At 39.3% G+C, this 27,945-nt stretch overlaps 1 protein-coding gene across 1 annotated transcript; it reads left to right on the top strand.

The window, feature by feature from the left end:
- The first annotated feature begins 75 nt into the window (after positions 1–75).
- On the top strand, positions 76–27,504 carry LOC144650896 (uncharacterized). Its single transcript, XM_078510681.1, has 7 exons — positions 76–193; positions 9,339–9,411; positions 10,159–10,229; positions 10,458–10,597; positions 16,220–16,892; positions 19,473–19,970; positions 20,514–27,504. The coding sequence occupies exons 5-7, from the start codon at positions 16,274–16,276 to the stop codon at positions 24,926–24,928; spliced, it is 5,532 nt and encodes a 1,843-aa protein (XP_078366807.1). The 5' UTR covers positions 76–193; positions 9,339–9,411; positions 10,159–10,229; positions 10,458–10,597; positions 16,220–16,273; the 3' UTR covers positions 24,929–27,504.
- Positions 27,505–27,945: the final 441 nt, after the last annotated feature.

Below are 27,945 nucleotides of genomic sequence, written 5' to 3'. Positions count from 1 at the left end.
GCTCGCCTGAGTGCGGTCAAAATATGTGGGAGTGCCACACAAATATGTGCTGATGCATTCTCGTGCCCATAGTAGAGCGAAGACCCCCGAGCGAAGATGTACAGGGCTTGCAGTTTTTGAAAGAATTGCAACTTTAGTTGGACAAAATATTCACTTCAGCCTGTCGTTAGATGATTAGTTCTAAAGCCGCAAGGTATGTATATGTAAAGTATAAACTACATCTGTAAGCTTTTTGTGCTTTTTACTGGCGTCGCGAAGAAGACAAATCACTTCCGCTTGAAGTTAATAAACTTTCGATTTCAGAATTTTCTTGGCCTCGTAACGATCATTTGCGCTTGGAATTATGTGATGGATGTGTTTTGATAAAAGTATCCAGTTGTCTCTCTCGCTAGATTACAGAATTCAACAGTTTGTTGTTCCAATTCGATCCTAATCTTTGCAGCTTTCTTTCATGTCCTGGGATAAACTTAAGCTTAACAATGCAGCTACAATTACAAAATGTAAGCTTAAATCTCTTCATCGGCAAATTGTTTCTGTTTTTGTTCAAGAAGAACATTAGATTGAGAGACTCTGTTAATTGTTGGGTAGTTGATTATAAAGACGAGAAGAATAACCCAAAGTGTGAAACTTGTAGAAAATTTAATTGCAATTAACCCAATTTAACATGTTTATGTTTATGAAATAAGCTTAATCAGAGACGTTTGTATGGATTTTGAACCATGTTTCAAAGTCCATAACTTCGTCCCTGTTCATCCAAATAACATCAAACATAGTCAAATGACCAATCTCATCGTGCAGGGTGGTAAAGGGGGGGGGGGGGGGGGGATCCCAATCACGAACTTATTTTCCCTCAAATCACAAATCACGCAATTTTTTAGACCATTTCACAAATTGAATAACATTACCGAAGAAAGTGAGCTTGAATGTATGTTTATTTGCCTGGAATTTACCTATCTAGCAGCAAAACTTGATCTCTCAGGCAAATTCTCCAGAGACAGATATGTCCAGGATTGAATGCTAATGAGATGCACGTTCCTCATGCAGGGACAGCGGAGGCTGGGGGGCTCTAGCCCCCCCCCCCACTTTTTCGGAAAAAATAAAGACTTACTAAGAGATGAGTCTCTAAGCCCCGGCCCCCACTTCAAGTCACTAGTCAGCCCCCCCCCCCCCCCCACCTGGAAAAATGTTCCGCTGTCCCTGTCATGACATGCATCACAAAGTGTCTCCATTGGAGCCCATTAGTAAAAATTCACCAAATCACACCAAATCACACCAAATTCTGCCAAACATGAAGTAATATGGATTTTGTCAATGATTTCAAATTTTATTTGAAGATGAAATATGTAAGAATTTTGCTGTCTCTGACTAAAATTTAGCTCAAATAAATTTGTGTAGATACAGTGTATGATCACATGTTGGAAAGCCAATTCATGTAACATAATTTGCTGTCAAATGTGTGGTTCCAGAAAATATCCATACCCCCACCACGGAGGGTATTTCACGTAAGACCCCCCACCTCTCTGGAATTTCCGTTTTTGTTAAGAAAAATAAACCCCCCCACCCCTCCGGAATTTCCAAAAGTATATTGCGTACCCCCCAGCCCCTCTGGAAAAAAAGATAAATTGTACAATGCTCTAAATTTTAGGCCATCTCTCTTGTAAACAGTTACAGTGTATAACTGATCGATCGGAAGATATGTTAGAACGATACATACATGTACTGCTGAAGACAAAATAAGAAATTTCCTCAAAAGTAAACAAACAAAATATCTGGTAGTCACTTGTCAAATTACCTTGTTGTATAACCATCCATCCCTTTTCATTCCAATCGCTTTAGAAAACCGCTATTAAAATGTATCAGAACACGTATTTGAAGTGTTGATATAAACCATAAACATTCACCGTAAACGTGATCGCAAAATCGCTAATGCTCGCTGAGAAAGCAAAATTTAACAGGAAAATTACAAACAAATAGCCAGAAATAACAAAACCATGTTAATCTCGAGTTTCTGACATCATTACACTATTTTCATCGCTAATAAACATGAAACTTTTCACAAACAAGGACGATTTTCCTTCGATCGAACGTGAAACAAGCAACCCTTGACACCAGTGCCTTTCGGTCAAACCACGTGACAAGTTTCGGGGGACTGGTAACAAGTAATGGCGGACGAACGAACATGGAGGATTTCAGTGAAATTATTTGCTTTCAGCATGAGGGGACGCAGGCGGTGTCAACTGTAAGTACTTCAGAGGAATGCTAGGATATTATCCTAGCATTCCTAACATACCTCACACCAGGTTCCTTCGCTTGAGCCGCGAAAGGTGTCATAATCTGTTTCGCTGTCAAAAACATTATTTAATCTAATGAAGACCAGAAAAAGATCATCATAATACCGTCGACTAATAATGTTGTGATGTTGTGATAACAGCGCGCTGTGATTTCGAGTTTTTAAAATGTTGTCGATGTACCTCGGCAAAATCGGAGAAACAAGGAACAAGTTTTAAAGATGATTATTGAAGAAAGCGTGAAAAAAAAAAAATTTAAACTAACAACGAAAATGCACAGCACATTTTATTGCCAACGAGACAGCCGAGCCAAGAGGTGAGGCTGTCGAGGCGGCAGAATCATAGAGCCGTGTGCGTATGAGTGTATAGGCAGAGAAAATCTTACGTTCTGCGTAAGGGACTTTTTTTTGACCATATTTGGGTGTAAGTAAACCCCATATTTGGGTTGTATTGTTCTTCCCAACTGGTTCCCAGTCTCTCACTCCTTGCTAGAGAGCAAATGACCAAAATGGCGTCCACGCAGCTCGCTGTTAAAATTTTCAATGTGGTCATTCATCCCTTTACCGATAAATACACCTTTAGGGAACTATAAATCGAAAGAGAATACCCTACAGAATATTCGACCGCCGAAAAAATAAACATCAAGGTCTTCAAAGCGATGAAATAATCTTTCGACTTTGGAGTCCTTTAACTAGTTTACGATCGAAGAGAGAGACATGAAAATCAAAACGGACTGTTGACTTCAAATAGAGTTTTCTTGACTTATGAGAATGCTGAAGTCGGGTAAATGCTTCCTTTTAGTGTTGATTGTGTTTATAGTAATTTTTGACCGAGTGATTTATTCCAAATAAAATACCGCTTATATTTTATTTGGCACGCATTTTCGCTCCGCGTATGAATAACATCAATTCAAAGCGGCTCTCACTAAAATTACTGCATGTCATACACACAAGAAAATAAAGTTGTTTGCTTCTAACGGCAAATGTAATGTTAACTTGAATAAAAATTTTGTCTCCAAATAATCCTTGACCGTTCAAGTTAGCGTAGCAGACATCTGTGTACGTTTTTTAGTGTGTTAAAGAGTGCGCGATCGCGAGAATACGCGCGCTGGAAACTACGGCGCCTGCTACGCAGGCTATCAAGCCTTTGTCATTTATGAACACCAGAGAAATAGCCCTTTTATTGCATATTTACCTAAAAATTATACAATTTACCATAACAGTGGTCATTTCAAATATAGTTCTATCAAAAACCATTCAATATCTGTTCTTATGAACAAACATGAGTATTTCGCTCGTTGGCACTTACTGATAGGTATAACTAGTAATACCGGGGAGTCTGTTAATAAAATACAGCCGGACTGCTGTATCAGTACATGTTATTCGATTTTCCTGTTTGAGCCTATCAAAAAACTACAGAATTTTCGAACTGACGAGCGCATATTATAGCCGCAAGTAACTTACCAAACTGAATTAGCTGCATAATGAGCGGTCGACAATAATAGAAAGGAATTTTCCTATGTTTTTTTTAAAGGCCAAAGCAGTTTAATTCTTGAACTGCGAGAGTAGCGGCCTTTTGCGTACCTGACTCGTACAGGTAACAGGCCCGTAAAATTACGAAACTGAATCTTAAAGCTGTATCGAAGCAAAGCCTTCAGAAGAAAAACGCATCCAATGGAAAACAATGCTAAATAACGCCGCACTGTTTCCATTTTCAGCATTTTGTACAATGTACAAGTGTTGCGGCAAGCATATGTGTGCAGCTGTCTTCAATAGAAAACATGCACATAAAATTATTTTTTGCAGTTGTTCCATGACATGGCTGCACCACCTAACAGACAAAAAAAAAGGTTGCCAGCTAATGATTAGTTACTCTTGATTATGTATTCCGATGGGAGAACAGACTTAAAAGTATATATTGTGGCTTGATGATAAGTATCTCCGTGTTGCGGTCTAAACTATATGACCCACCAGTTGAAGGAAAGAACATTAAAACAATTTTAAAGCGTAGAAGTATTAGAATTGCAGGTTACATCGGACTGTATGAGGCGCGCCGCCCGCCAGCTCCGATGGAGAAAATAGAATTGAGCAGAATTAGAATTGCAGGTTACATCGGACTGTATGAGGCGCGCCGCCCGCCAGCTCCGATGGAGAAAATATAATTGAGCAGAATTAGAATTGCAGGTTACATCGGACTGTATGAGGCGCGCCGCCCGCCAGCTCCGATGGAGAAAATAGAATTGAGCAGAATTAGAATTGCAGGTTACATCGGACTGTTTGAGGCGCACCGCCCGTCAGCTCTGATGGAGAAAATAGAATTGAGCAGAATTAGAATTGCAGGTTACATCGGACTGTATGAGGCACGCCGCCTGCCAGCTCCGATGGAGAAAATAAAATTGAGCAGAATTAGAATTGCAGGTTACATCGGACTGTATGAGGCGCGCCGCCCGCCAGCTCCGATGGAGAAAATAGAATTGAGCAGAATTAGAATTGCAGGTTACATCGGACTGTATGAGGCGCGCCGCCTGCCAGCTCCGATGGAGAAAATAAAATTGAGCAGAATTAGAATTGCAGGTTACATCGGACTGTATGAGGCGCGCCGCCCGCCAGCTCCGATGGAGAAAATAGAATTGAGCAGAATTAGAATTGCAGGTTACATCGGACTGTATGAGGCGCGCCGCCCGTCAGCTCCGATGGAGAAAATAGAATTGAGCAGAATTAGAATTGCAGGTTACATTGCTAATACTCTTGTACTGGTCAGTTTTAAAATTAATCTTTACTTCGACGATACGGCTGTATATTTTAGAGAACGAATAGAAAATGAATGTAGCGAAACATAATGCATCGCAAATAAAATGAGCCCGTTTTTGTAACAAGAGTCTGACCAAATGTTACAACAAGATGGAATCTTCAATTTACTGACCATGACCTAAGAATAGTAATGTTTAATGGATTGACTTACCTGGCGACCTCCTTATTAATGATCCATGACGTGATATCCCGGGCCATGATTATATTTAAAGCGTTTCTTGTGTATGACTGAAAAACTGAACTACGTGCAACCGAACCATTTGCAATATGTCCTAAGATATTTAGGATTTTGAACGACTTTCTGCGTGGAAGGCGCCAGCGTCACCGCAACTCGCGGCTGCAAACTCACCGTAATTTTCACTTTGTAAATCCACATGAATGATCGATCGACAGAACATAGAAATGATCATCTTGCATAAGGCGAAAACAACTTAAATCTTAAAAGGTCGAAACGTTTACGCGACATCAAAGTATCTAGAAATCATTCTTGCTAGATGAGCTTCTTCTGTCTTTCCCCAATGCCGCCAAAGCAGAATTCGCCGCGAACATTATAATTTATTCTGCCGCCAGAATGGAAATTGATCCATGTAATATAACACAACTGATGAGAAGATAACTCAAATGCTGCTGACAGATTATAACACTTTCGGTAACCGCGAACTAATCCTCTTAAGAAATCAGGAACTTACAGTTGACGCCACTTGCGTCCCCTCATGGTGCTTTCAGGAGAAAGAAAACCCGTTTTAAATGTAAAGCGATTGTGAATCAAGAACCCAGAGTACTATTTTTGCTATGTAAAACACTTGTAGAGTAGGTAAGAAACGATTTTTGAAACTAGTTTGCACTGCATCAAACTTGACCGTCTGGAAACATAATTCTACTGGCAACCCCCCCACCTCTTCGGAATTTCCTGGGCCCTTGACCCCCCCACCCCCCTGGAATTTCCAATTTCCTCCGTGGTGGGGGTATGGATATTTTCTGGAACCACACATTTGGAATTAATTTGCACTTGTGAGTTTTTCAAAAAGCTGAAATTACACTTGCCGAAGCGGCTTGAGCAATTTCAAACAGGTGTCAGAAAAAATCCGGACTGTCAAAATAATTCCGGACACCAAATTAATAAACGTATGGTACGGTATGTAACGTATATTATACGTTAAAATCGTGAAATGTCAGCTTATTTTTCGTATTATCCAGTGTCTCCAGTGTATTTTTCTGAAGAGCGCGCAACTTACGGATAATAAACGTTGAATTGTAAGGATAATATACGTACGTGACTATGTTTCCAGGATAACAAGCGTAAAGCTAGGTAACAAAGTTTATTGAAATAAATTTTCTATATTCAGCCGCCATTACGCTAGAAAATGTCAAGGGCTAAAACGTCTAAATTAATTATGTTTTCGGGCCAAAAAGCAGTTTTGTTAATTGATTAAACCAGAAACCATCATTTCAGCGAGTCCGCGACTTATCTTTTCATTAAACGACCGATATTTTTAAACAGTTCGACACGAACTCGAGATCGATGCGAAGCCATTCGACGGCACTTCACCTACAAGACGTGAGCGTTTCGTTGATGTGTTATTTTATTTCAAAAGAGCTTTTCCCACAGCGAAAAATACTTTACAGTCTTCGGAAAAATAAAACTGGAAAAAGAACGATTTATTCTTCGGATTTTACGTTGCTAAAATTCGCAACGAAACTAGAATGAAGCGAAATCGACTTCACGGTGACAAACGGCGCGAATTTGTCATTCACGATTCTGGCCACTGCCGTGTCACCCGCGTTCGTCGAAAATAGAACAGATTAATTGGCATTCTTCGATTCGGAGTTTATGTTTAAAAGACTTCTTTTCATTTTAAATACACAAGGAAAATATTTAATTGCTTTCCACAACTACTAGTGAACTTGCCGGCCGGTGGTTTGGGTTTGTTTTTCACGGATTTCAGATGGAGACGAAACCTAATTGAAATGAAATCAACAACTTCGATAATCGCAGCAAAGTCTGATTTACTCAAAACATTCGCGATCAAAATTCATAATTTTCAGTCGAAAAATGGAAAAAGAAAAGTATGGCGTATTAACTGAAGTTATTTCCTTAGAAATAAACAGGCAACTCATTGACAACGAACGTTTTCTTTTATTAGATGACAAGATGATAAACACGGCGCGTTGTCAACAAAACTAGTATGCAAATTTAAGTCGAGAAGTCCGAGAAAGAACTGCGTGAATGGGATTCAGTATAGTAGCAACAGGCCTTATTCAGTTAAAAATCTAGTTTACGTAAATTGATAAAATTTACGTAAACCATACACAAATATAATTTGTTTGCTATAATTTCTATTTTAACCAGTTAGTTTCTTTCTAACTTGTTTTTTTTATATACTAGGACACACACACATCAAAGAATAACAATTTTAATTACCTTTTTTAGATTTGAAAGTTTGAGAAGAAATTATTTCAACTATATGAACATATTCTTTCTGTTTTTGGAAGTTTAACGCGGCCAATTCACACGTCAAGTTTATTTTAGAACTTATATTAGAAATTCGAAACTCTGGCCATCTTCTCCCTTGGATCGAAAACTTTCTTTGGGTGCGATAAACGTGGTACATGTATACGTTTGATTTCCTTAAAATATAGCCACGTACGGATATTATCCGTACAATTCAACGTTTATTATCCGTAAGTCTCACACTTTTAATTTTAGCCGTAAATATAGTCAGGGACTGAAATCACAGTAAACAACCCGCATTCAGTCTGCATTAAGTTCTTGACTTCTATTTGCGAAAGAGTTTCCGGATCCATGTAAAGTGTTATCCCAATACATAAAGAGAATTAATTTTATCAATTTACGTAAACTAGATTTTTAACCGAATAAAGCCTGTTGCTATTATACTGAATCCCATTCACGCAGTTCTTTCTCGGACTTCTCAACTTAAATTTGCATACTAGTTTTGTTGACAACGCGCCGTGTTTATCATCTTGTCATCTAATAAAAGAAAACGTTCGTTGTCAATGAGTTGCCTGTTTATTTCTAAGGAAATAACTTCAGTTAATACGCCATACTTTTCTTTTTCCATTTTCCGACTGAAAATTATGAATTTTGATCGCGAATGTTTTGAGTAAATCATCAGACTTTGCTGCGATTATCGAAGTTGTTGATTTCATTTCAATTAGGTTTCGTCTCCATCTGAAATCCGTGAAAAACAAACCCAAACCACCGGCCGGCAAGTTCACTAGTAGTTGTGGAAAGCAATTAAATATTTTCCTTGTGTATTTAAAATGAAAAGAAGTCTTTTAAACATAAACTCCGAATCGAAGAATGCCAATTAATCTGTTCTATTTTCGACAAACGCGGGTGTCACGGCAGTGGCCAGAATCGTGAATGACAAATTCGTGCCGTTTGTCACCGTGAAGTACGTCGATTTCGCTTCATTCTAGTTTCGTTGCGAATTTTAGCAACGTAAAATCCGAAGAATAAATCGTTCTTTTTCCAGTTTTATTTTTCCGAAGACTGTAAAGTATTTTTCGCTGTGGGAAAAGCTCTTTTGAAATAAAATAACACATCAACGAAACGCTCACGTCTTGTAGGTGAAGTGCCGTCGAATGGCTTCGCATCGATCTCGAGTTCGTGTCGAACTGTTTAAAAATATCGGTCGTTTAATGAAAAGATAAGTCGCGGACTCGCTGAAATGATGGTTTCTGGTTTAATCAATTAACAAAACTGCTTTTTGGCCCGAAAACATAATTAATTTAGACGTTTTAGCCCTTGACATTTTCTAGCGTAATGGCGGCTGAATATAGAAAATTTATTTCAATAAACTTTGTTACCTTTACGCTTGTTATCCTGGAAACATAGCCACGTACGTATATTATCCTTACAATTCAACGTTTATTATCCGTAAGTTGCGCGCTCTTCAGAAAAATACACTGGAGACACTGGATATTACGAAAAATAAGCTGACATTTCACGATTTTTACGTATAATATACGTTACATGCCATACCATACGTTTATTAATTTGGTGTCCGGAATTATTTTGACAGTCCGGATTTTTTCTGACACCTGTTTTCAGCTTTTTGAAAAACTCACTCATGCAAATTAATAATTTCCAAATTAAACTTGAAACCATATGATTGTAACCGATACTAATATGTTTTATAACATTTTCTTAACTGTTTTTAGATTAGATACAAATCGTTTTATTAGTACCATATTATTGTATCTTCTGACCATATAGTTTATGATGAGCTTCAAGTCTTTGCCATCAGTCTCCAGTTGGTTGAACAGTACAGCACTTTAATTTGTTAAAGGTCAGTGCAGAGCTACATTTCAGAAATCCTGCTGAATGTTGATACATAATTGTATAATTATGACTATAATAATTATTTTTATATAAAATTGTTCTTTTCAGTATTAGTTTATGACCTGCAAGTTAATTCCTTGCTGTTTTAATACAGTCACCATGCAGTAGACCTCTTAACACAACTCAATTTCATTGAGGTTAATTCAGAACTGCATTCATGTCCTGCAGAGTACTGTTTGTTGCTATAAAAAATTTGAAGCTGATTACAGGCGCGGATCCAGACCAGTTTCCACCGTTTTATAGAAATGAGTCAAATTTTTTATTACAAATAAATATTTTTAGTGTTTATTATGTTAAAGAATATTTCCAAGTCTTAATATCCAAAAAACAAATAATTTGTTATCATCCTGTCCGAAAATACCTGGAAATGGCACTTAGTCAAAATCTATTTTTTTCGGGGAGCATTTTCCCAGACCATTTGCTGTTATCGGGAAACGGTCATCATTTTTTCTGGATCCGCGCCTGGATTATAATTATTTTAATATAAATTAAATTTGTTATGTCTTTGCAGTATTATTATGACCTGCAAGTGAACTTTTTGCTGTGTGAATACATGTACAGTCAGCAGTTGTTAAGCACAGCACTATTTCTTTGGGGTTAGTTCAATCCTGAGAAATGTTTTAATTGTCATACATATAATTTGTGTGTGATTATAAAATAAAAATATTTAACATTTTTATCTTTACACTTTTAGATTTTGACCAGCCAATAGACTGTTACCATCAGTCAGTTGATTAATGCATGCTGCACTTTCATTTCGTAAAGGTTGGTTTTAAAGTACATTTCAAATCTTGCAAAATGTTTGCTATAATAATTTTTTATGTGACTCAAATTTTTATATAATTTTTTATGTTCAGTTGCAGTTCATTTTTTATCTCAGTTAATTTCTATTTTAACCAGTTAGTTTCTTTCTAACTTGTTTTTTTTTTATATACTAGGACACACACACACCAAAGAATAACAATTTTAATTACCTTTTTTTTTCTCTTTGAGGGTGTGCCTGTCGCTAAAAGCGAGCAAGATTATTTTTCCTTCCGAAGAAACGCTCGTTTGCTGAACGTCAACAGTTTGCTGAATCCCTGCCGGTTCTCTAGCACCGTTCTTCTCAGTTAGACAAACAATTCAAAAGCCTGGTAAATTTTCTGTTGATAGATCACCTAAGTAGAGTCCATCCTGAATTCCCAGGTGGTGTGCGGCCTACGACCGCAGTGCATGCTGGTATTTGTGTCGTTTAGAGCTCATTTACTCGTGACCGCCATTGCGTGAAGATGTCTTGCGAAGATTGAAAAGACCACAATTTGTTCAAAATATCGCTGCTTCTGCGAGTCTCTCGATTGAAACATGCTTCCGACATGTTACTGATCTGAGGAATTAACGTTTTTATCGGAACTGACCGCTTGGAATAGAAAACCATTGGTTTTGGACGTCTGAATGTGGTATCTACGACTGCTGCTCATCGACCATTTTGCAAGCCAAGGTAAGCAAAAATTATAATGTACCCAACGCTATTACACTGTAGCTTTCCTGACCACTGGAAACAAAAAGAATCAAACGTCTTTTTCTTATCCGTAAAATCATCAGTGATAAAGTAAAACTGGTCGATGTGCTGCATATTGTCATGGTTTTTATACACACAGTTCACTGTGCATCTAATAGTGTGTGCTCTTAAAAATTAGTTTCAGCGTTGCTTGGAGTTTTGCCACTAAGATGAAGATGGAAACTAAAGAGAATAAAAAACCAACAGAAAGATTGTTTGCTTGGCAGAGATATAAATCAGTGGAAGCTCTATATATATAGTTTCATAGCCAGAAAATTCATCAGCAGACTCATGCATCATGTTATGTAGCATTTAGTGTACAAACTAGACCAAGGAAAATGATTCTGTGGCGATAATGTATATGGCCATCAGTTATTGACAAGGCCTTTCTCGTTTCATTAAATTTATTGGGAGACTATTTGACCAAGGAAAATTATAAGGAAAATTTTAACAGTAGACAAGTAGCTGTCTACATGCTAAGATGGCTGAAGGTCTTTGTTCACTGTCTTATTACAGCTAATTATTAGATCTTTCACCTTATTTGTTGAACAGCTGGCCCTGGTTGTTCAAAGGATGTATAATCTCAGCACTTTTTGGATAGTGATTTATCTGGTGGATAGCATTATCCACCCTTTGAACCGGTGTCTGACATTTGCAGAATGCAGAATGCAGTCTAAGAGAATATATTGTGTTGCCTTTACTATTATTGAAAGCTAACCGTAAATAGGCTAACCGAAGTGCTATTAAGGCTAACTGGAGTGAATAGTAGGCTAACCGGAGTGTGTAGTTAACCCGAGTGAAAAGTTCACTCCGGTTAGCCTACTACACACTCCGGTTAGCCTACTATACACTCCGGTTAACCTGTTTACGGTTAGTTTTCAATAATAGTAAAGGTAACACAATATATTCTCTTAGTCTGCAGTCTGCATTCTGCAAATGTCAGACACTGCCTTTGAACAACAGGGCCCTTGTTGTTTAATGTTAGCTCAAGCAAACTGTTGTGAAAGGCCCTCACCTTATAAATTGATGTTACCATGAGAGTATCTTTGCTCTTAAATTGTGAGATTGTGTGCAAATCGATGTGTTGTGTTAGGGGCCTTTACGTATGTAAGTTTGCTTTCCTTTAATTATAATCACTACTGCACTGATTACATAACTGCTATAATTTTGTACTGAATAAAGTTATCCACTATTCTATTTTCAGAAATATAAAAAAGAAATGTCAAATGATGAGGCTTGCAGAAGATAACTTGGAAGGCAGTAGTTCCTCTTTAAGTTTGAGGACAAGGATGTGACCAGTAGAGATGGACTGACCAGTAAAACAGTTATAGTGGCACACTGTGTGGCAAGCAGCCACAAATAATCAAACACTGTAAAAGGGTTTTTGAAAATAAAATATGCAAAGAAACATGCAACTTTGTGTCATTAATTCAATTCTTGCAGACCAGATCCTAGATCTGTTGCTCAAAGCTTGATAGAATAACTTGATTAGATAATTTTGGAAAGCCAGTTTATCAGTGATGAAATAAAACCCATTTTGATCCTCATTAATTCAGAACAATTTATTGAGTGGGGTCTGAAGGGCTGAAGTGGGATTTAGGCAAATTTTCACTGGGAAAAACTGATTTGGGTCACTGGGACTGGGAGTCAAAAAAACAATCAATAGAACTGGGATTTGAAAAATAAGAGAACAATACCCTGAGAAATGGGATTTTATACCCCCCTCCTTTTCAGAAGCCTCTATTAAACTTCCCATTCTTTTTATGAACCACAATTGAAATCCTAGTGAAAACAAACATAGAATACCACAATTTAATATACGGTACCTTCAGTGTACAATCAAAACACTGAGTTTTTTAAGTAGATGACATCAGTAAAACCTTTTCAATATCTCAAGAGGTATTATTTGACAGAAATAAAACCAAGCTGACTGACATAAATGTAAGACAAGAAAGCAGTTTCTTAGAATGGTTTTATTTAGCCCGCTAACATTTAGTTTTCATGACAGCCAAAACTTAACAAAAGTCAACAATATGTCTAGTCTATCAATAACAGGAAAAATCTGAACAAGAAACCTAGCGATTATTTATTTATAAGCAAATTTATATGGCAATATATAAACACAGGACAGTCTTAAACGAGACCTGAAATTGATTATAACACATTTAAATCAAAGCAGGCTTTGTTTTTTCGGTACGGTGAAGTGACATCACTGTCTTTTGAACTTCCCTTCCTTTTAAACAAAAGCTGTACACCTCCTCTCAAAGCAAAAATATTGTCAACTTCAAATGCAGTTTGCGTTAAAAGTAGAGGGGTGCGCTGGGGTGCGATCCACTCAGTTAGTCGGTATACTCTTGAGGAATATCTTGGTAATCGTTTTGAAAATGTGGGCGCCAGGAATAGTTGAAGAGAGCTATCAGAGTGGAGTGTACTTCGCAGACGTTTGGTCAAACGAAATTACGTGCTATTACTCTTATAACAAGATACGAACCCACAAACGATGTTTACAATCATTGGCGTCTTCTGGAGATGTAGGAAGGATTTTACTTTCCACTGAATTCCTTTTTGGCACTATAAGCTTTGTAACAGCGAAAAAAAATGAGTTCAATTTAGCCCTTCGAACGTCGCCTCACGATGTGAAAGACCGCCATCTTGAAAATGTGTAACAACAATGCACCGCGGTCATAGGCCGCACACCACCTGTTCTTACCCTTGATATAAGGCAAAGATGTAAGTAATTATCCATGATATTACTTGGGGGTGGGCCTCCGAAAACCACTACTTGAAAAAAAAAAAACATGTAAACTTCCCCCCTCCCCCCTCCCCCCCTCCCCCAGTACTTTATGACCAGTCCCTAAATTGAAGATTAAGGTGAAACATAGGCACGCTAATCGTGCAGGAGTTATTTTTTCAATTTATGGGGTGGCTTGGGGTGAAACTGGGTGATTGTCCTGTTAGGATGGTTTATGCCATGGGTTGAGCTATTTGTGTATGGCGGCCCACGAAGTCACTTTTTGCACAAAATTTGCTTGCAAACAAAATAACTTTTACGTGCATTTTGATACATCAGAACTGTTTTATTCAAAATGTAAATTTTCATCATTTAATTGAAAAACAAAAACTAATTCAATTATCAAAATGTCACAAAATGGCACGTTCTTATCCTGTTTAAGCGGTTATTTTGTTGCTAGCTTTGTTGCAACCGTAACGTGTTACTTTTGTTTGTTACGGAATACTTTTGGCTTTTTGCCAAACACTGAAACATGATATTGTTGTTTTTCTCTCCTCTGTTTTTTAAAAACGAACGTAACACGATACGCTTGTTTTTCTCGAAAAAGCCACGATTCCATATAGACATTGAACGAAAAGTACTATAATAAACGAAGTAATAAACGCATCAAATCAAAAACCACTTTCTTCGGGAAAGTTCTTTAAAGCGCAGTACACCTGGAGTATTTGTTTTCTGTCAGAACTGTTCGACAAAGATTTTCGTTCATTCACAACCTAAATTCTATTCAACAAACAAGAACTAATTGAGTTATCGAATTGTCACGGAATGGCACGCTCTTATTCTGTTTTTGCTCTCGATCGTAATACTTGTACCGGTTCATTAAATGTTTGAACGAGATGTTTTACAGTTGATTTCAGTTTACTTTGGCCGCCCGCTTTGCGAAGTTTGTTGGGAAATTGGAAACTTTGTTATGAAGTACGTTGCCAATTACGTTGCGAGTTTGCGAATCAAATTGCGAACTTCGATAAGTTCCCAACTTCGGCCCGACTGAACTTTCGAAGTTTTGGTAGTTGAGGAGAAACAAGACATGTTGCTCGAAAGTCATGGCGATTTCTGAACTCGAAGATTTTAGAGCTTGTCAAGGAAAGTTGAAGTAGTATACCATTCTCACTCATTAATTATGCCGCTCATTGTCCGGCGTGGATAAGGTATGGGGAAAGATTGTGGCCGAGGCAATGAGTGACTGGGTGAGAAAGCACTATAGTTGTGTATTACGTCGCCGAAGGGGAGGTGGGAGGGTCGAAAATTCGCTCGGACTTCCCGGCTTGCGTATCTCTTTCGAAATGCCCCGAAACTAAGCAAAGGGATCTTTAAATACGGCGATTGTGCACGTGGTGATTAAGCATTACCTAACACAAATATCTATAAACAAATGGGGTTATGTAATCCACGCACTTCTGAATTCCGCGTCATAATTATGAATGAGAATAGCTTGAAGTGCAAGACAACGTTTCGCATCAGCGATCACGCAAGTGATTTGGCGATAAATAAATTTTATGCAGGTAGAAATTTGGTCAAACTTTTTTGTATGAAAACACATATTTAACGATTTCTGTGAGGCATAATCTTCACTGTCTTCAATTTCAAGTCTTCTGCGTTTGTAAACCGGATGAAACTGGATGGTTTATTGATTTTAATCGAAGCCGACGCGACGCGACAGACTAATTTGTTCGAGACAACGTGTTTACGGCTCGCTGAACATAAAAGTTTTTTATTTATATGACATTTGTTTCCAACAGTTTAGCGTAGCAAAGCCCTTTTTGATAACATAATTATAGAAGGTTTTATTAATTTCGGGCCGAAGTTGGGAACTTTGTATCGAAGCTCACAATTTGATTCACAAACTCGCAACCTATTTGGCAACTTCATAACAAACTTTCCAATTTCCCAACGAACTTCGCAAAGCGGATGGCAAAAGTAATGAGCACATTATTCTTCAAATCTGCTTTGTGCAAATGGAAAGCTAGCCTCTCCAAACGTACGCTCGAATAAGACGAATAACAAGTTAGTGCTGGGCCTTTTGCTCACGGCGTGTGCGTTGTAAGCAGGCGGGCGTTACGAAAAACGTTTTTAATCCAGGGTTAAATCACAACTCACCGATTCCGCCTCCTTCTAATCTAAAAACTTCGAACGAAATTGCTGACTACGTCAGATTGCTTCCCCTTTATAAACTGCAATTTGATTGGTTCCGATAGTACCTGAAATCTGATTGGTGTGACAAACACACATACTTCACTGACCCACTGACTGATTACAAGGACACGACGACTAAAGAGCTATTTTTGAAAAAATAACTCAAAAAAGGAAAGATTTCCAAAAACGGCAATGGAAAAAAGTCTACAGGTACCCATAGAGGGGCACAAAAATTATTATAAGTTACATTACTTCGCTTAAAATTCTCTTTTCCCATTTTTTTTCTTTTTTCAGCCCTCAAGACGTAAGTTTACCATATAACCTGTGACAATAATTTCTAAACTAAAGATGATGGTGTCTGATGAGGAGAAGAGATGGCTTGTTGTGGGAATTGCCATGAACAAAGTCGCAGCTTCAGTATTGAGAGATTTTGTCAAACAACAAATGGACACTCATTATGCAAATAACACCTACTGCCATGGTCTGACTGCACCGTGTCCCCTGAACACACTGACTTATCATCATGTCAATGCTGATCCCGACCTTAAAAGATTAAAATTTCAGAATATTAACAACAATCTTCACAACCATGGCAATCGTAAAAATCTCTACAACTACAACATCAACAGTTCAGTAGACTTGGCCAAGATATTTCTACCAGATTATCTTGCTGAGTTTTCAGCCTTTGATGAGTCACTGGACGTGAGTGCCATCCTTCGCCTGTTGGGATTTAACAATCCTCTGCCTATTTTCCCATCTCCAAATCCATTGGTTTCTATTCAGACTTCAGCTGATAATGTCAGGGAGAATGTTAGGAACAAGTGGGGCCATTGTAATGTCACTGACTGGACTGAAGTCCTCTTCAATGATTGTTTCTCCAAGCTGGAGACCTTGGTGAGAAGTCTGGGGCTGACTGGTGGTATGGAGAAGAGCACTTTAGATCAACTTTCCGATTGGAAAACAAAAGGTAACCTTTTTAATCGGGCGGGGCCTGGGCCCGATTCATAATCTGTGTCAGATTTTGTTGTTTTTTTGTCGGTAAATCGTTCCAGACGCACGCGGCCCAGCCGACTCCTTGGTCACGGTCACGCAAGTTTTGATGTTTCGGTTAGCGATCGCTCGTATTATGAACACTCTGCTCTCTGTTCAGTGTGGAGTGTATGTTTGTGTCATTCGTCCGTTTGATTCAGCGGGCACTGAATGTTTACAATGCAAAGCCGAGAAGTGTTTTGACATGTCCAAGCTAATAAAAAATGAAACGATTACCCAAGGGCCCAGGCGACTCCTTGGTCACGCACGTTTTGATGTTTATTGGCGATCGCTTGCCTGTAGTTATAAATAATCATACATCTATTTTGAAAATATTTACAAATTCTCTGTGCTCTGTTTTTTGTGAAATATTTATTTTTTAATTCAAGTGTATGGCTCGGAGCAAGCACTGAGTATTCACGTTGCGATTTGACATGTCCAAACTATTTATAAATGAAAAATGAATTATTTTTCGTGTGTTATGCAAGTGTTTTGAGTTTATTTTTGGAATTGAAAGGAAATTGCAAACCCAGCAAAAATTTGTCAGGGCACGCCGGACAAGGGGAAATTACCTGCTGAATCACGTAGTCAGGTATTCTCTATTTGCGTGCTTTCAATCACGTGACTTCGCAAATGCCACTGAAAGCTGTGTTTTTCTAGCAAAATAGCAGTTAAACTTCAAGAACTTGATTTTTAAACTTCTTTTATTTTAACCAAAATCAATTTATGCCATTCAAGTGGTTTGAGCGTATTTTATGTAAGATTGTTTCTGCATGTGGATCAAAAAAGAAATGACGTAATCAGGGAAATTTCGATTCAATTCTCTCGAACTTCTTGACTCGTGCAAAACTCGGACTTGAGTCGTCGGACGACGCTAAACGGAGAAATACAACGGGATGGCCTCAATCTACTTTTTATTTTGGTGTGAAATGGACTCCCTTTTATTGTCATTCAACTGGTTTGGGTTTATTTTATTCAACATTTGGAACAAAAAAATAGACAAGGCATGTAGCATAAGGCAAGAGATGATGCGATAAGGGAAATTCACATCCACCCCAACTGCAATATTCTTCAAATTCTCTAACTGCTCCTTTAACATCCCTTCCCCTACCACATTGCATCACTTAGTAACCCTACCATGCCCCATACCCTACAACCTCTATTTTCTACCACACCCTATTCCCATCCACCCCTACTGCAATACTCTTCAAATTCTGTAACTGCTCCTTTACTACCCCTTCCCCTACCATACTGCATCAATTAGTAACCCTACCACACCTCATACCCTACAACCTCTACCACACCCTACTTCCCCTATAACACTCCTTCCCTTGCTACACTGCATCACTAAGCAGCCATCCCACACCCCATTCTCCACATCCCCTACCACACCCTATTGGCCCTACATCTTGTATCAATATTATTTCCTCCAAACTCCTTCCTTCCACATCCTATCCCTTACAACCCATACCAAAACTTATCTGCTACATTTATGAACCTCACCACGTTTCATTCCTGACCCCAAAAGAGGAATGCCAAGCTTCAAGAGCTCAATAGAAAACCACATTCTCACATACTGTGATATCTTGCTATGTTACACTTAATTTATTCTATTCCCTGCCTCGACCGCAGTCAAACGACAGAAGTATGCAAAAAATAAGAAAAGTACTTCAAAGATAAGGTTTTAATTTTCACAGTTCAAAGTTCCATACATTACCGGTATCCTGAAGATTTACTAAGTTTTTTTGGAGCTTTACTAAAAGAGTTTTACGTGTTTGAAAATAGCGATATGCGTACTTGATGGCGCCATTTGTCAAAGCACTTTGGCTCGGATGCAGAACATTTTAAAAGGTAAAAACACTTGTTAACCTGAAGAAATTGGAATATGTTAGCAACTATTTTATCTATCCATGCTTATACTAACACTTCAATATGAACGAAATTCGCCGAAATAGAAAGAAAAGTTGCCTGAGACGTTTGACCGCGGTGAATTCCCTGCCAGACCTTTCACACCTCAACCTCTACCCACCCTACCAGAATTCATCCCCTTCTGTAACTACCAGACCCATTCCCCTGCCACAGCTACCAGGCCTCATCCCCTGCTACATGACATCCCAGACAACCACTACCACACATTCCAACTATTGATAGACTCCATTGCCTATGACATCTCTCTTCACCCCACTACACTGAATCACCTAGCATATCCCGAACCTTACCATACTTTATCCCCTACAATCTCCGACAGACATCCTCTCCCCACCTGCCACATTTATCACACCCCATATCCTACCACACATTCCCTACTGGCTGTTCAGGTACCATCCTCATCAAGAGTCCCTTTCAAACAACTCTTCTCTGGCTACCCCTATAACATCCTATTCTTAAGCATGCCCAACAACGCCCATTTTGCAATCAGCCAAATCACGTCCAACAATCCCTGACAGAAATTATCTTCCTTTGTGTCAAGCCTTTGTGTCAAATTGTGTCAAGCCATTGATGTTTTGTTCGATTGTAGGTTGCCAGCTGTGTATGGGGCATGCTGTGGATCAAAATCTTCTTTCTCTGGTGCAACAAGATGTCACAGAGCTCATAAAGAACTACAGGAAACCTGAAGGAATTTTGGTTCAACAGAGAACAGAGCAAATAGAAATGAAAAATACTGTTTCCTGCCTTCAAGATCAACAATCTTTAACAAGAGATCAACTGGAGGAACATGATGAGCAGTTGGTAGCAGTGCTAGAATGGAAAGAACAACAAATGAAAGAGAATGAAAAAGTTTTGGAAAAACTCTTATTGGTCGAGAAAACTCTTTCTGAAGAATTATTGATCCGAGTCCAAGGAGTGGAAGATGATATCAGTGGAGTGAAAGATGATCTCATCGGAGTAAAAGATGGTATCAGTGGAGTGAAAGATGATGTCCGTGGAGTGAAGGCACACATTTCACAGACAGATGAGAGAGTAAAACAGTTGGAAGAAAATGTCAGAGATCGAACTATGAAAGATGATAGGCCAGGTTAGTTTTAAATTCCCATAAATCTAATTCATTTGATAATTAGTGTTAATTTTTTTTAATTCATATCCCAGCCATACATTTTTAAACCCACTTTACTTTTAAGTAAAAATCAGTATCTGAGCGAAGTAGAAGCGAAGAACATCCTTGTTTTCCTAGAATTAATAAACAATAAATATTTTAATACAGTTCAACAAATTATTTTTCGTGTAATCAAACGTTTTACCTTGATTTCTAGAATTTTTTCAGATTCTGGAAAAAAGTAATGACAAACTCAAGGGAATGCAAACATGTGTAAACAAAAATGTGCTTCTAAAATTGCCAAAAACCAACGCTCCAAATTCCAATTCGATCTCCGATGCACGTACACGTCTTTACGAGCTCCTGAGCTCTTCCGTGTCACGTGGGTAAATAAATTACATTTACATTTGTCAAGCTGCAAAGTGTGCCCCTTATACTTCGACCCGTCTCAAACAGTTTTTCAATACCAATGCGTCAAATCATTAGTGATGGCATAATTCCTTATTCTTCTTCCCTTCTGAACAGAGAATTCTGCAGCAGAACCTTTCGACGTGAAAACCTGTCGAAGTAAACTTGTAGAACATTACAAAAGAACCGCCACAGTGCCCACCTCTGTGTGGTCAAAAGCATCTCCTGTGGACATTCACCAGATCTACACTCGACTGTCCTGGGTGAAAGAGGAACAAACCCCAGCTGGGACATCACAGTCTGAACTGAAGCATTACACAGATGTGTTCACTGCAAACAAGAACGGTGTTGTACCAAAGAGGATACTCGTGCAAGGACAGACGGGGATTGGAAAGAGCACATTCGTCAAGAAACTGGCTGTGGACTGGGCTGAACTTGAAGACGAGAAGACGGGAGACAAACAGAAAGATGCACTGCAGTGGTTCGAAAATGAAGATGACATGGTTGATGATAAGGAAGAAACAATTGCAGATGATAAAGACACGTCAAGTGAAGATGACGAGGACACATCAAGTGATGAGTATGAAGACACAACAAGTGATGACGAGTATGAGAACCAAAAAGCTGCCTTGAAGAATTTCGAGCTTGTTCTTGTTATTAACCTCAAAGAAGTATCCAAATGCCCCAGCCTCAGAGATGTTATAAGTCGCTGTAATATTTTTCCCGAAGAAGAGACAGCCCTGGTGGAAGGCCTGTTAAACTACATCACCAAAAACCAAGAGAAAGTTCTGCTGGTGTTTGATGGCTACGATGAGTATCGCTGCGGCAGAAAATCTGACATCTATGAGATATTCAGGGGAAAGAAACTAAGAAACTGTCGTGTTCTGATAACGACTCGAATTTCCAAAGCCGACGAGCTACGAGAATTCAAAGACCTGCATGCTGAGATCACTGGGTTTAGTGAAAAGGACAGAAAGGCCTTTATGAGGAGAATGCTTGGTGGCGAGGCAGAAGTAAAAACACTTAGCCAACATCTTTCACGGAAAAACCTCACAGACCTAACGAGAGTTCCTTTGCTTCTTCTCTTCTTTTGCACGCTGTGGAAAAAAGGAAAGTTAGAGAGCATTCCTAAAAGAAAAACGAAATTGTATTTGGCGATCGTCCAGTACGTTTTGGATTACAGTCAAGGGAAGCATTCTCCTAGTCGCTTTGGTAAAGTAGAAGACTTCAACGAGATCCTTAGTGAAATCGGGAAGGTGGCTTTAGAATGTCTTCTAAAGGACGATCATGTGTTCGAGTATGATCAACTGTCCACTGCCATTCTTGGTGACGAAAGTCTCATTATTGGCTTACTTCAAGTTACTGAGTACGCAGAAAATCTACGACCAGCAGGAATGGTATCATTTATACACAAGAGTATTCAAGAGTTTTTAGCAGCCTGGTACACCACCTACAGATGTGTCCCAGAAGGAAATCTCGGGGGAATTGAACAACACGCCCGCACCTTGAAGGATTGTCTGGCCTTGGAGAATGTTTTTCCGTTCATTTGTGGTTTGTCTGACGATGGTGCAGTGAAGGTTTTTCAACACTTGACATCAGTCAGAATCTCTGACCCAACACTGGATTTATCAAAGATAATACCAGATGTAGAAAACGAGACAGACGTGCCACTGTTCGACTTCAGTGATAAGCATGGGAGGTTCAGTAACTTGGTTTACGATTCCTTTCAAGAGGTTTACTCCAAAGCTGAACTCTTGACTCACTTTTTAGATTGCACTGGTAGAATCATCCTTGTTACCAGATCTAGACCACTTTCTGAACTCATTCCGAAAGTGAACATCTTGACTGAACCAGCACAAAATTGTGTATTTCTTTTTCACAGCATTCCCTTTGATGAGGACGCTGGAATGTATAAGTCACTGAAGTTTCTTAATTGTTTACAGATGCCACTAACATTACCAGAGAGTTTTAAAGTTCTTACATTTGGAGACTTGGTAAGAGAAGTGCCGAAATCACATACTGGATACTCACGCTGCTCTTTCAGTTCAATCCTTTGTTTCCGTCATGGTCAGTTTCAGTTTTACATAACAGAGTTGTCCCTGGAGTGTGATGACCATGCTAGACTGTTTACGGAATCTACTACGGATTCTGTTCCATCTTCCGCTGAATGTTTGAATTCAAAACAGTCATGTCTGAAATTCTTAAGTTCTCTACATTGTAATGAGCTAAGCGGCCAAACAGTGAAAGCTCTTGGTGCATTCATTCGAAATTGTAAACATTTGACTAGGATTCAAGTTCAAAAGAGCGATGACTCTGTATGTGATCTTTTGGAGCAAGTACCAAACCCCAGCAAGTGTATTTTGACGATTGGCTATGACAAATGTTATTCATTTCCCGATGTTCACCTTACATCAGCTGGAGCAGTACAGCTTGCTAGGTTGTTACCACGATTTAACAACATTATCACTCTTGTGCTTGAATTGATTAATTGCTGTTCTCAAGCCGTGGACACACTGGTTACTAGCATCACACACAAAACTCTCAAGAGACTGGTGCTGAATGAAATAAGCCTGACTCCAGCAGCGGCAATACTTGGTAGGTCACTTCCTGAAATGTCGTCATTGAAAGTGCTCAGGTTAACTGGGGTGGATGGAAGCATTTTTGAATCTAAGGAAATGGAGGCGCTGTTTAGAGGATTTAACAAAACACTGCCTAAGTTGTACAGTCTTACTTTCAGTGGTTTCGGAATGAGAGGTTGTCTGGCTCCACTCACCAAAAGCTTCTGCTTTTTCCCCAATCTGAGAGAGTTCACAATTGAAGGGATTCGTCAAGAGGTCAATATGGATGAACAGAACGTGTGTCTTCTGCTAGAGAGCTTAAGATTCATTCCTAATCTCAAGACACTGTCCATAAAAGGCAAACCAGTGAGTCAAGCACATTACTGCACGGCTGAAGAAAACCAAATAGCGAGTGTTACACACAAGACTCTTGAGAAACTGCACCTAGATGGAATAAGCCTGACTCCAGCAGTAGCCGCAGCGCTTGGTGGTTCCCTTCCTGAAATGACATCCCTAAAAGAACTCCAGTTAACTGGGGTTGATGGAAGCATTTTGGAAGCTAAGGAAATAGAGGCGCTGTTTGGAGGATTTAACAAAACACTGCCTTTAAAGGAGCTTACTTTCAGCGGTTTCAATGTGAGAGGTTGTCTGGCTCCACTCACAAAAAGCTTCCGCTTTTTCCCCCATTTGACCGAGCTAAATCTTGGAGGGTTTAATGGAGAGTTCAATATGGATGAACAGAACTTGTGTCTTCTGCTGGAGAGCTTAAGATTCATTCCCAATCTCAAGACACTGGGCGTAAGGGGAAAATCACTGAGTCAAGCACATTGCTGCACGGCAGAAATAAGCCCAATAGTGAGTGTTACACACAAGACTCTTGAACAACTACACCTGGATGGAAGAATCCTGAGTACAGCAGTAGCCGCAGCGCTCGGTCGGTCACTTCCTGAAATGTCATCCCTAGAAGAACTCGAGTTAACTGGGGTCGATGGAAGCATTTTGGAAGCTAAGGAAATGGAGGCGCTGTTTGGAGGCTTTAACAAAACACTGCCTTTGAGCGAGCTTACTTTCAGTGGTTTCAGCCTGAGAGGCTGTCTGGCTCGACTTACCAAAAGTGTCCACTTTTTCCCCAATTTGAGAGAGTTGAAACTTGGAGGGTTAAAAGGAGAGTTCAATATGGATGAACAGAACTTGTGTCTTCTGCTGGAGTGCTCAAGATTCATTCCTAATCTCAAGACACTGAGTGTAAAGGGCAAATTACTGAGGCAAGCACATTGCTGCACAGCGGAAGTAAACCCAATAGCGAGTGTTACACACAAGACTCTTGAACAACTGAGCCTGGATGGAATAAGCCTGACTCCAGCAGTAGCCGCAGTGCTTGGTCGGTTGCTTCCTGAAATGCCATCCTTGCGAGTACTCGAGTTAACTGGTGTGGACGGAAGCATCTTGGAGGCAAAGGAAATGGAGGCGCTGTTTGGAGGATTTAACGAAACACTGCCTAAGTTGTACAATCTTACTTTCAGTGGTTTCGGAGTGAGAGGGTGTCTTGCTTCACTTACCAAAAGCTTTTGCTTCTTCCCCAGTTTAAGGAAATTGGATCTAGGACGGTTGGATATGAATGAACATGATGTATGTAGTCTGCTTGAGAGCTTAAGATTTATTCCTAAACTGGAGGCACTAAGAGTACGGGCTGAACATCTGATACAAGAACATTGCTACACAACAGAATCATGCACATACGGTAGTTTTTCACACCGGGTTCACGACAAACCAATCGTGGATGGAATAAGCCTGACCCCAGCAGCAGCCAAGGCGCTCGGTCAGTCACTTTCTGAAGTGTCGTTCTTGCAAGAACTCGAGTTAACTGGAGTGCGTGGAAGTATTTTGCAGGCTGAGAAAACTTGGAAGCTGTTTAAGGAATTTAGCAAAACAATGCCTTTGAGGAGGCTTACTTTCAGTGATTTTAGCGTTTGATGCTGTCTTGCTCCGCTCACTAAAAGCTTTCGCTTCTTCCTCGATTTGAGAGAGTTAAAGCTTGAAAAGTTAGACATGGATGAACAAGACCAGTGTGGTCTGCTGGAGAGCCTTAGGTTCATTCGTAATCCGACGACACTGAGCATACGGGGGAAATATCTGGATTCCTTCAGTTTCAATTACTGCACGAGAGAATAAGACACATTCAGCAGCCTCACATGCGGCCGTGTTGACAAGAGCCTGGATCTGGATGAAATAAGCCTCACACTAACAGTAGCCGCAGTTCTCGGTCGTTTACTTCCTGAAATGTCGTCCTTTGAAACACTCGATTTAACTGGAGTGGACAGAAGTATTTTGCAAGCTGAGGAAATGAATACGTGCCTTTGTACAAGCTTACTTTAAGTGGTTTCAGCGTGAGAGGTTGTCTGGCTCCATTCATGAAAACCCTTCATTTCTTCCCTAACTTAAGAATGTTAAATCTTGAAAAGTTAAACATGGATGAAAATGACTTATGTGGCCTGTTGACCGCACTTTGCTCTACAGCGGAAGTAAACACAATGGCTAGTTTCACACTGAAGTCTCTCGAGATACTGAACCTGGATGGAATAAGCCTGACTCCAGCAGCAGCTGCGGCGCTTGGTCGGTCACTTCCTGAAATGGTTTCCCTTTAAGTACTCGAGCTAACTGGGTTGGATGAGAGCATTTTGAAAGCTGAGGAAATGGAGCTGTTGTTTGGAGGATTTAGCAAAACACTGCCTTTGAGCAAGCTTGCTTTCAGTGATTTCGGCGTGAGAGGTTGTCTGGCTCCACTCACTAAGAGCCTCCAGTTCTTCCCAGTTTGACATATTTAAATCTGAGAAAGTTAAGTATGGATGAACATGGCTTGTTTAATCTACTGGAGAGCTTTCAATTCATTCCTGATCTGTTGTGGCTGAACTTGTCAGGCAATCCCCTGGGTCACGCAGTGAGATCTATCGTGCCACACGTCAGCAACTTGCTGAAGCTTGAGTATCTTTGGATTGAACAAACAGGTCATTCTGAGGAAGATTTCAATTATGTTCGAGACAACGTCCAGCAAACATTACCTAAACTCAAAATTTATGGATTGATTCTTCTGAGTGTCATTTGATGTGATTTTACTACTCTTTCATCTGTTATCTCTGACAATCCCTCTCGGGTACTGACTTTTTAAGTGACTTTTCGAACTGTTTACCAAGAGGCTAAGGCGAAAAAAAAAATAGTTAAAATGTATTTAAAATATTCATTGCCGCTTTGAATGAATTTGTTTCTAGAAAGTTGAGAACTAGTCTTTGGGACTCAAACTGACAGCAAAGCAAGAGGTCTTGATGAATTAAATTTCATTCCGGTCTTAAAAGAAGCTCGTTTGAAGTCGTGAATAGAAAACATGAGAACTGACTGGTCCCACTCCAAGAGCAGGGCCAGTTTAGCCAGGAAGAGACGGCACTAGTACCAAGGACTGATGCATGCCATGTAGAACCTTTGGATTTTGAACAGAATTGCGTTTGTCCCTCAATCAACGCTTTGCTTCAATTTGAATTAAAAAAATACAATTGCGGAGCAGCTTGTTGATAGCCTTCATTTAACGGCGCTTTTTTTCGGATAAAATACCGACGTTTCGGCATTACTTTCTTAATTTGTAGGCAGTTGAAGGCGCTACTCTGTACATATTTCGCTTGTACATACTTCGCTTTTGTTTTTCATTATTTTCTTTTTATCACGCCTTTCTTGTATATATTTTATCCATTTTGTATTCAATTTTTTATCCGTCGAAGGCTGTAGAGCGACAGCCGAAAGCTCATTGGTTTTTAAGAGGAAATCCGCCAGGACTTCGAGTAGTTATTGGACAAAATTATGTACCAAAACTATTTACACCTGATTGCAAGCTTTTTTGTTACTGCTTCAAATATCTTATCGAAAGAAATCTTTTCTAACAACACCAAACATCGAAAACAAATTTCGAAGTTCCACTGAATTCCCATGAATCGCTTAAAAGATGTGAGCTTTTGCCCATAGCTTGTGAACTTTGAATATCATTTTCTCAGACTCTGATAAGAAATTGTTGTACCAGAATTATTTCCACCTTATTGCAAACTTTTTTGTCACTGCTTCAAATATCTTATCAAAAGAAATCTTTTCTAACAACACCAAACATCGAAAACAAGTTTCGAAGTTCCGCTGAATTCCACTGAATCGCTTAAAGACGAATTTACAAAATGGCTACACGTGAGATTTTGCCTATACCTTGTGAACTTTGAAATTCATTTTCTCAGACTCTGATAAGAAATTGCTGTTGGTGTTATCACGGATAATTACTTACATCTTTACCTTTTATTAAGGGTGGGAAATAACGCAATAGGATTTAAATTATCCTGGTACTTGATTTCTGTCCAACTTTAATAAATATTACTCGACTTCCTAGTGGATTCCGTCTTAATATTTTTAGCCAGTGAACGTTTGTTTTTATTATATTTTTTATCAATATGCAGTCAAATAGAGTGTACTAACTATAACCCGGCAGTGAGAAGGTACCTAGAAATTATACTGATTAAACTGCATGTTGTTTTTTTAATCTTATTCGTTTTCAGCTTGTGTAACTGGTAGTCTTTACCGCTCGTTCTCTTCCCTTGACAAGATTTCTAACAGCTCAACTGAAGATTTATTTGTTGATCCCAAACGCGAAGGAGTTGAATGGCGAAAGTTGACAGAAGACGAGTCACATTCGAGCGATTTAAAAGAATGTCTGTTTCCCCTCATGTCTTCGGCGAGGTTAACCGAAGTAGATGGCCAACGGCCTCTTTTTACTTATCGCTGAAAGACGAAACGCTTGGAGATATTTGTAAGCAGAAATAGACCATATTCACGATAGCCGCCATGATATTTGTTTTTGCAAAAAAATAATCAACCACTCCATCGCGAATCACGTCCTGCAGTCCTGCCTCGTTCCTAGGTGTTCTCCTCCTCGGTCGTGCGCGGTGCGCTATGCGTTGTGGGATTGA

This window comes from Oculina patagonica, chromosome 4 (assembly GCF_052425735.1).
Source record: "Oculina patagonica isolate OP01 chromosome 4, crgOcupat, whole genome shotgun sequence".
Lineage (NCBI taxonomy): Eukaryota > Metazoa > Cnidaria > Anthozoa > Scleractinia > Oculinidae > Oculina > Oculina patagonica.
The sequence above is the reverse complement of the archived record's forward strand: the minus strand, read 5'-3'. Positions and strand labels throughout refer to the sequence as shown.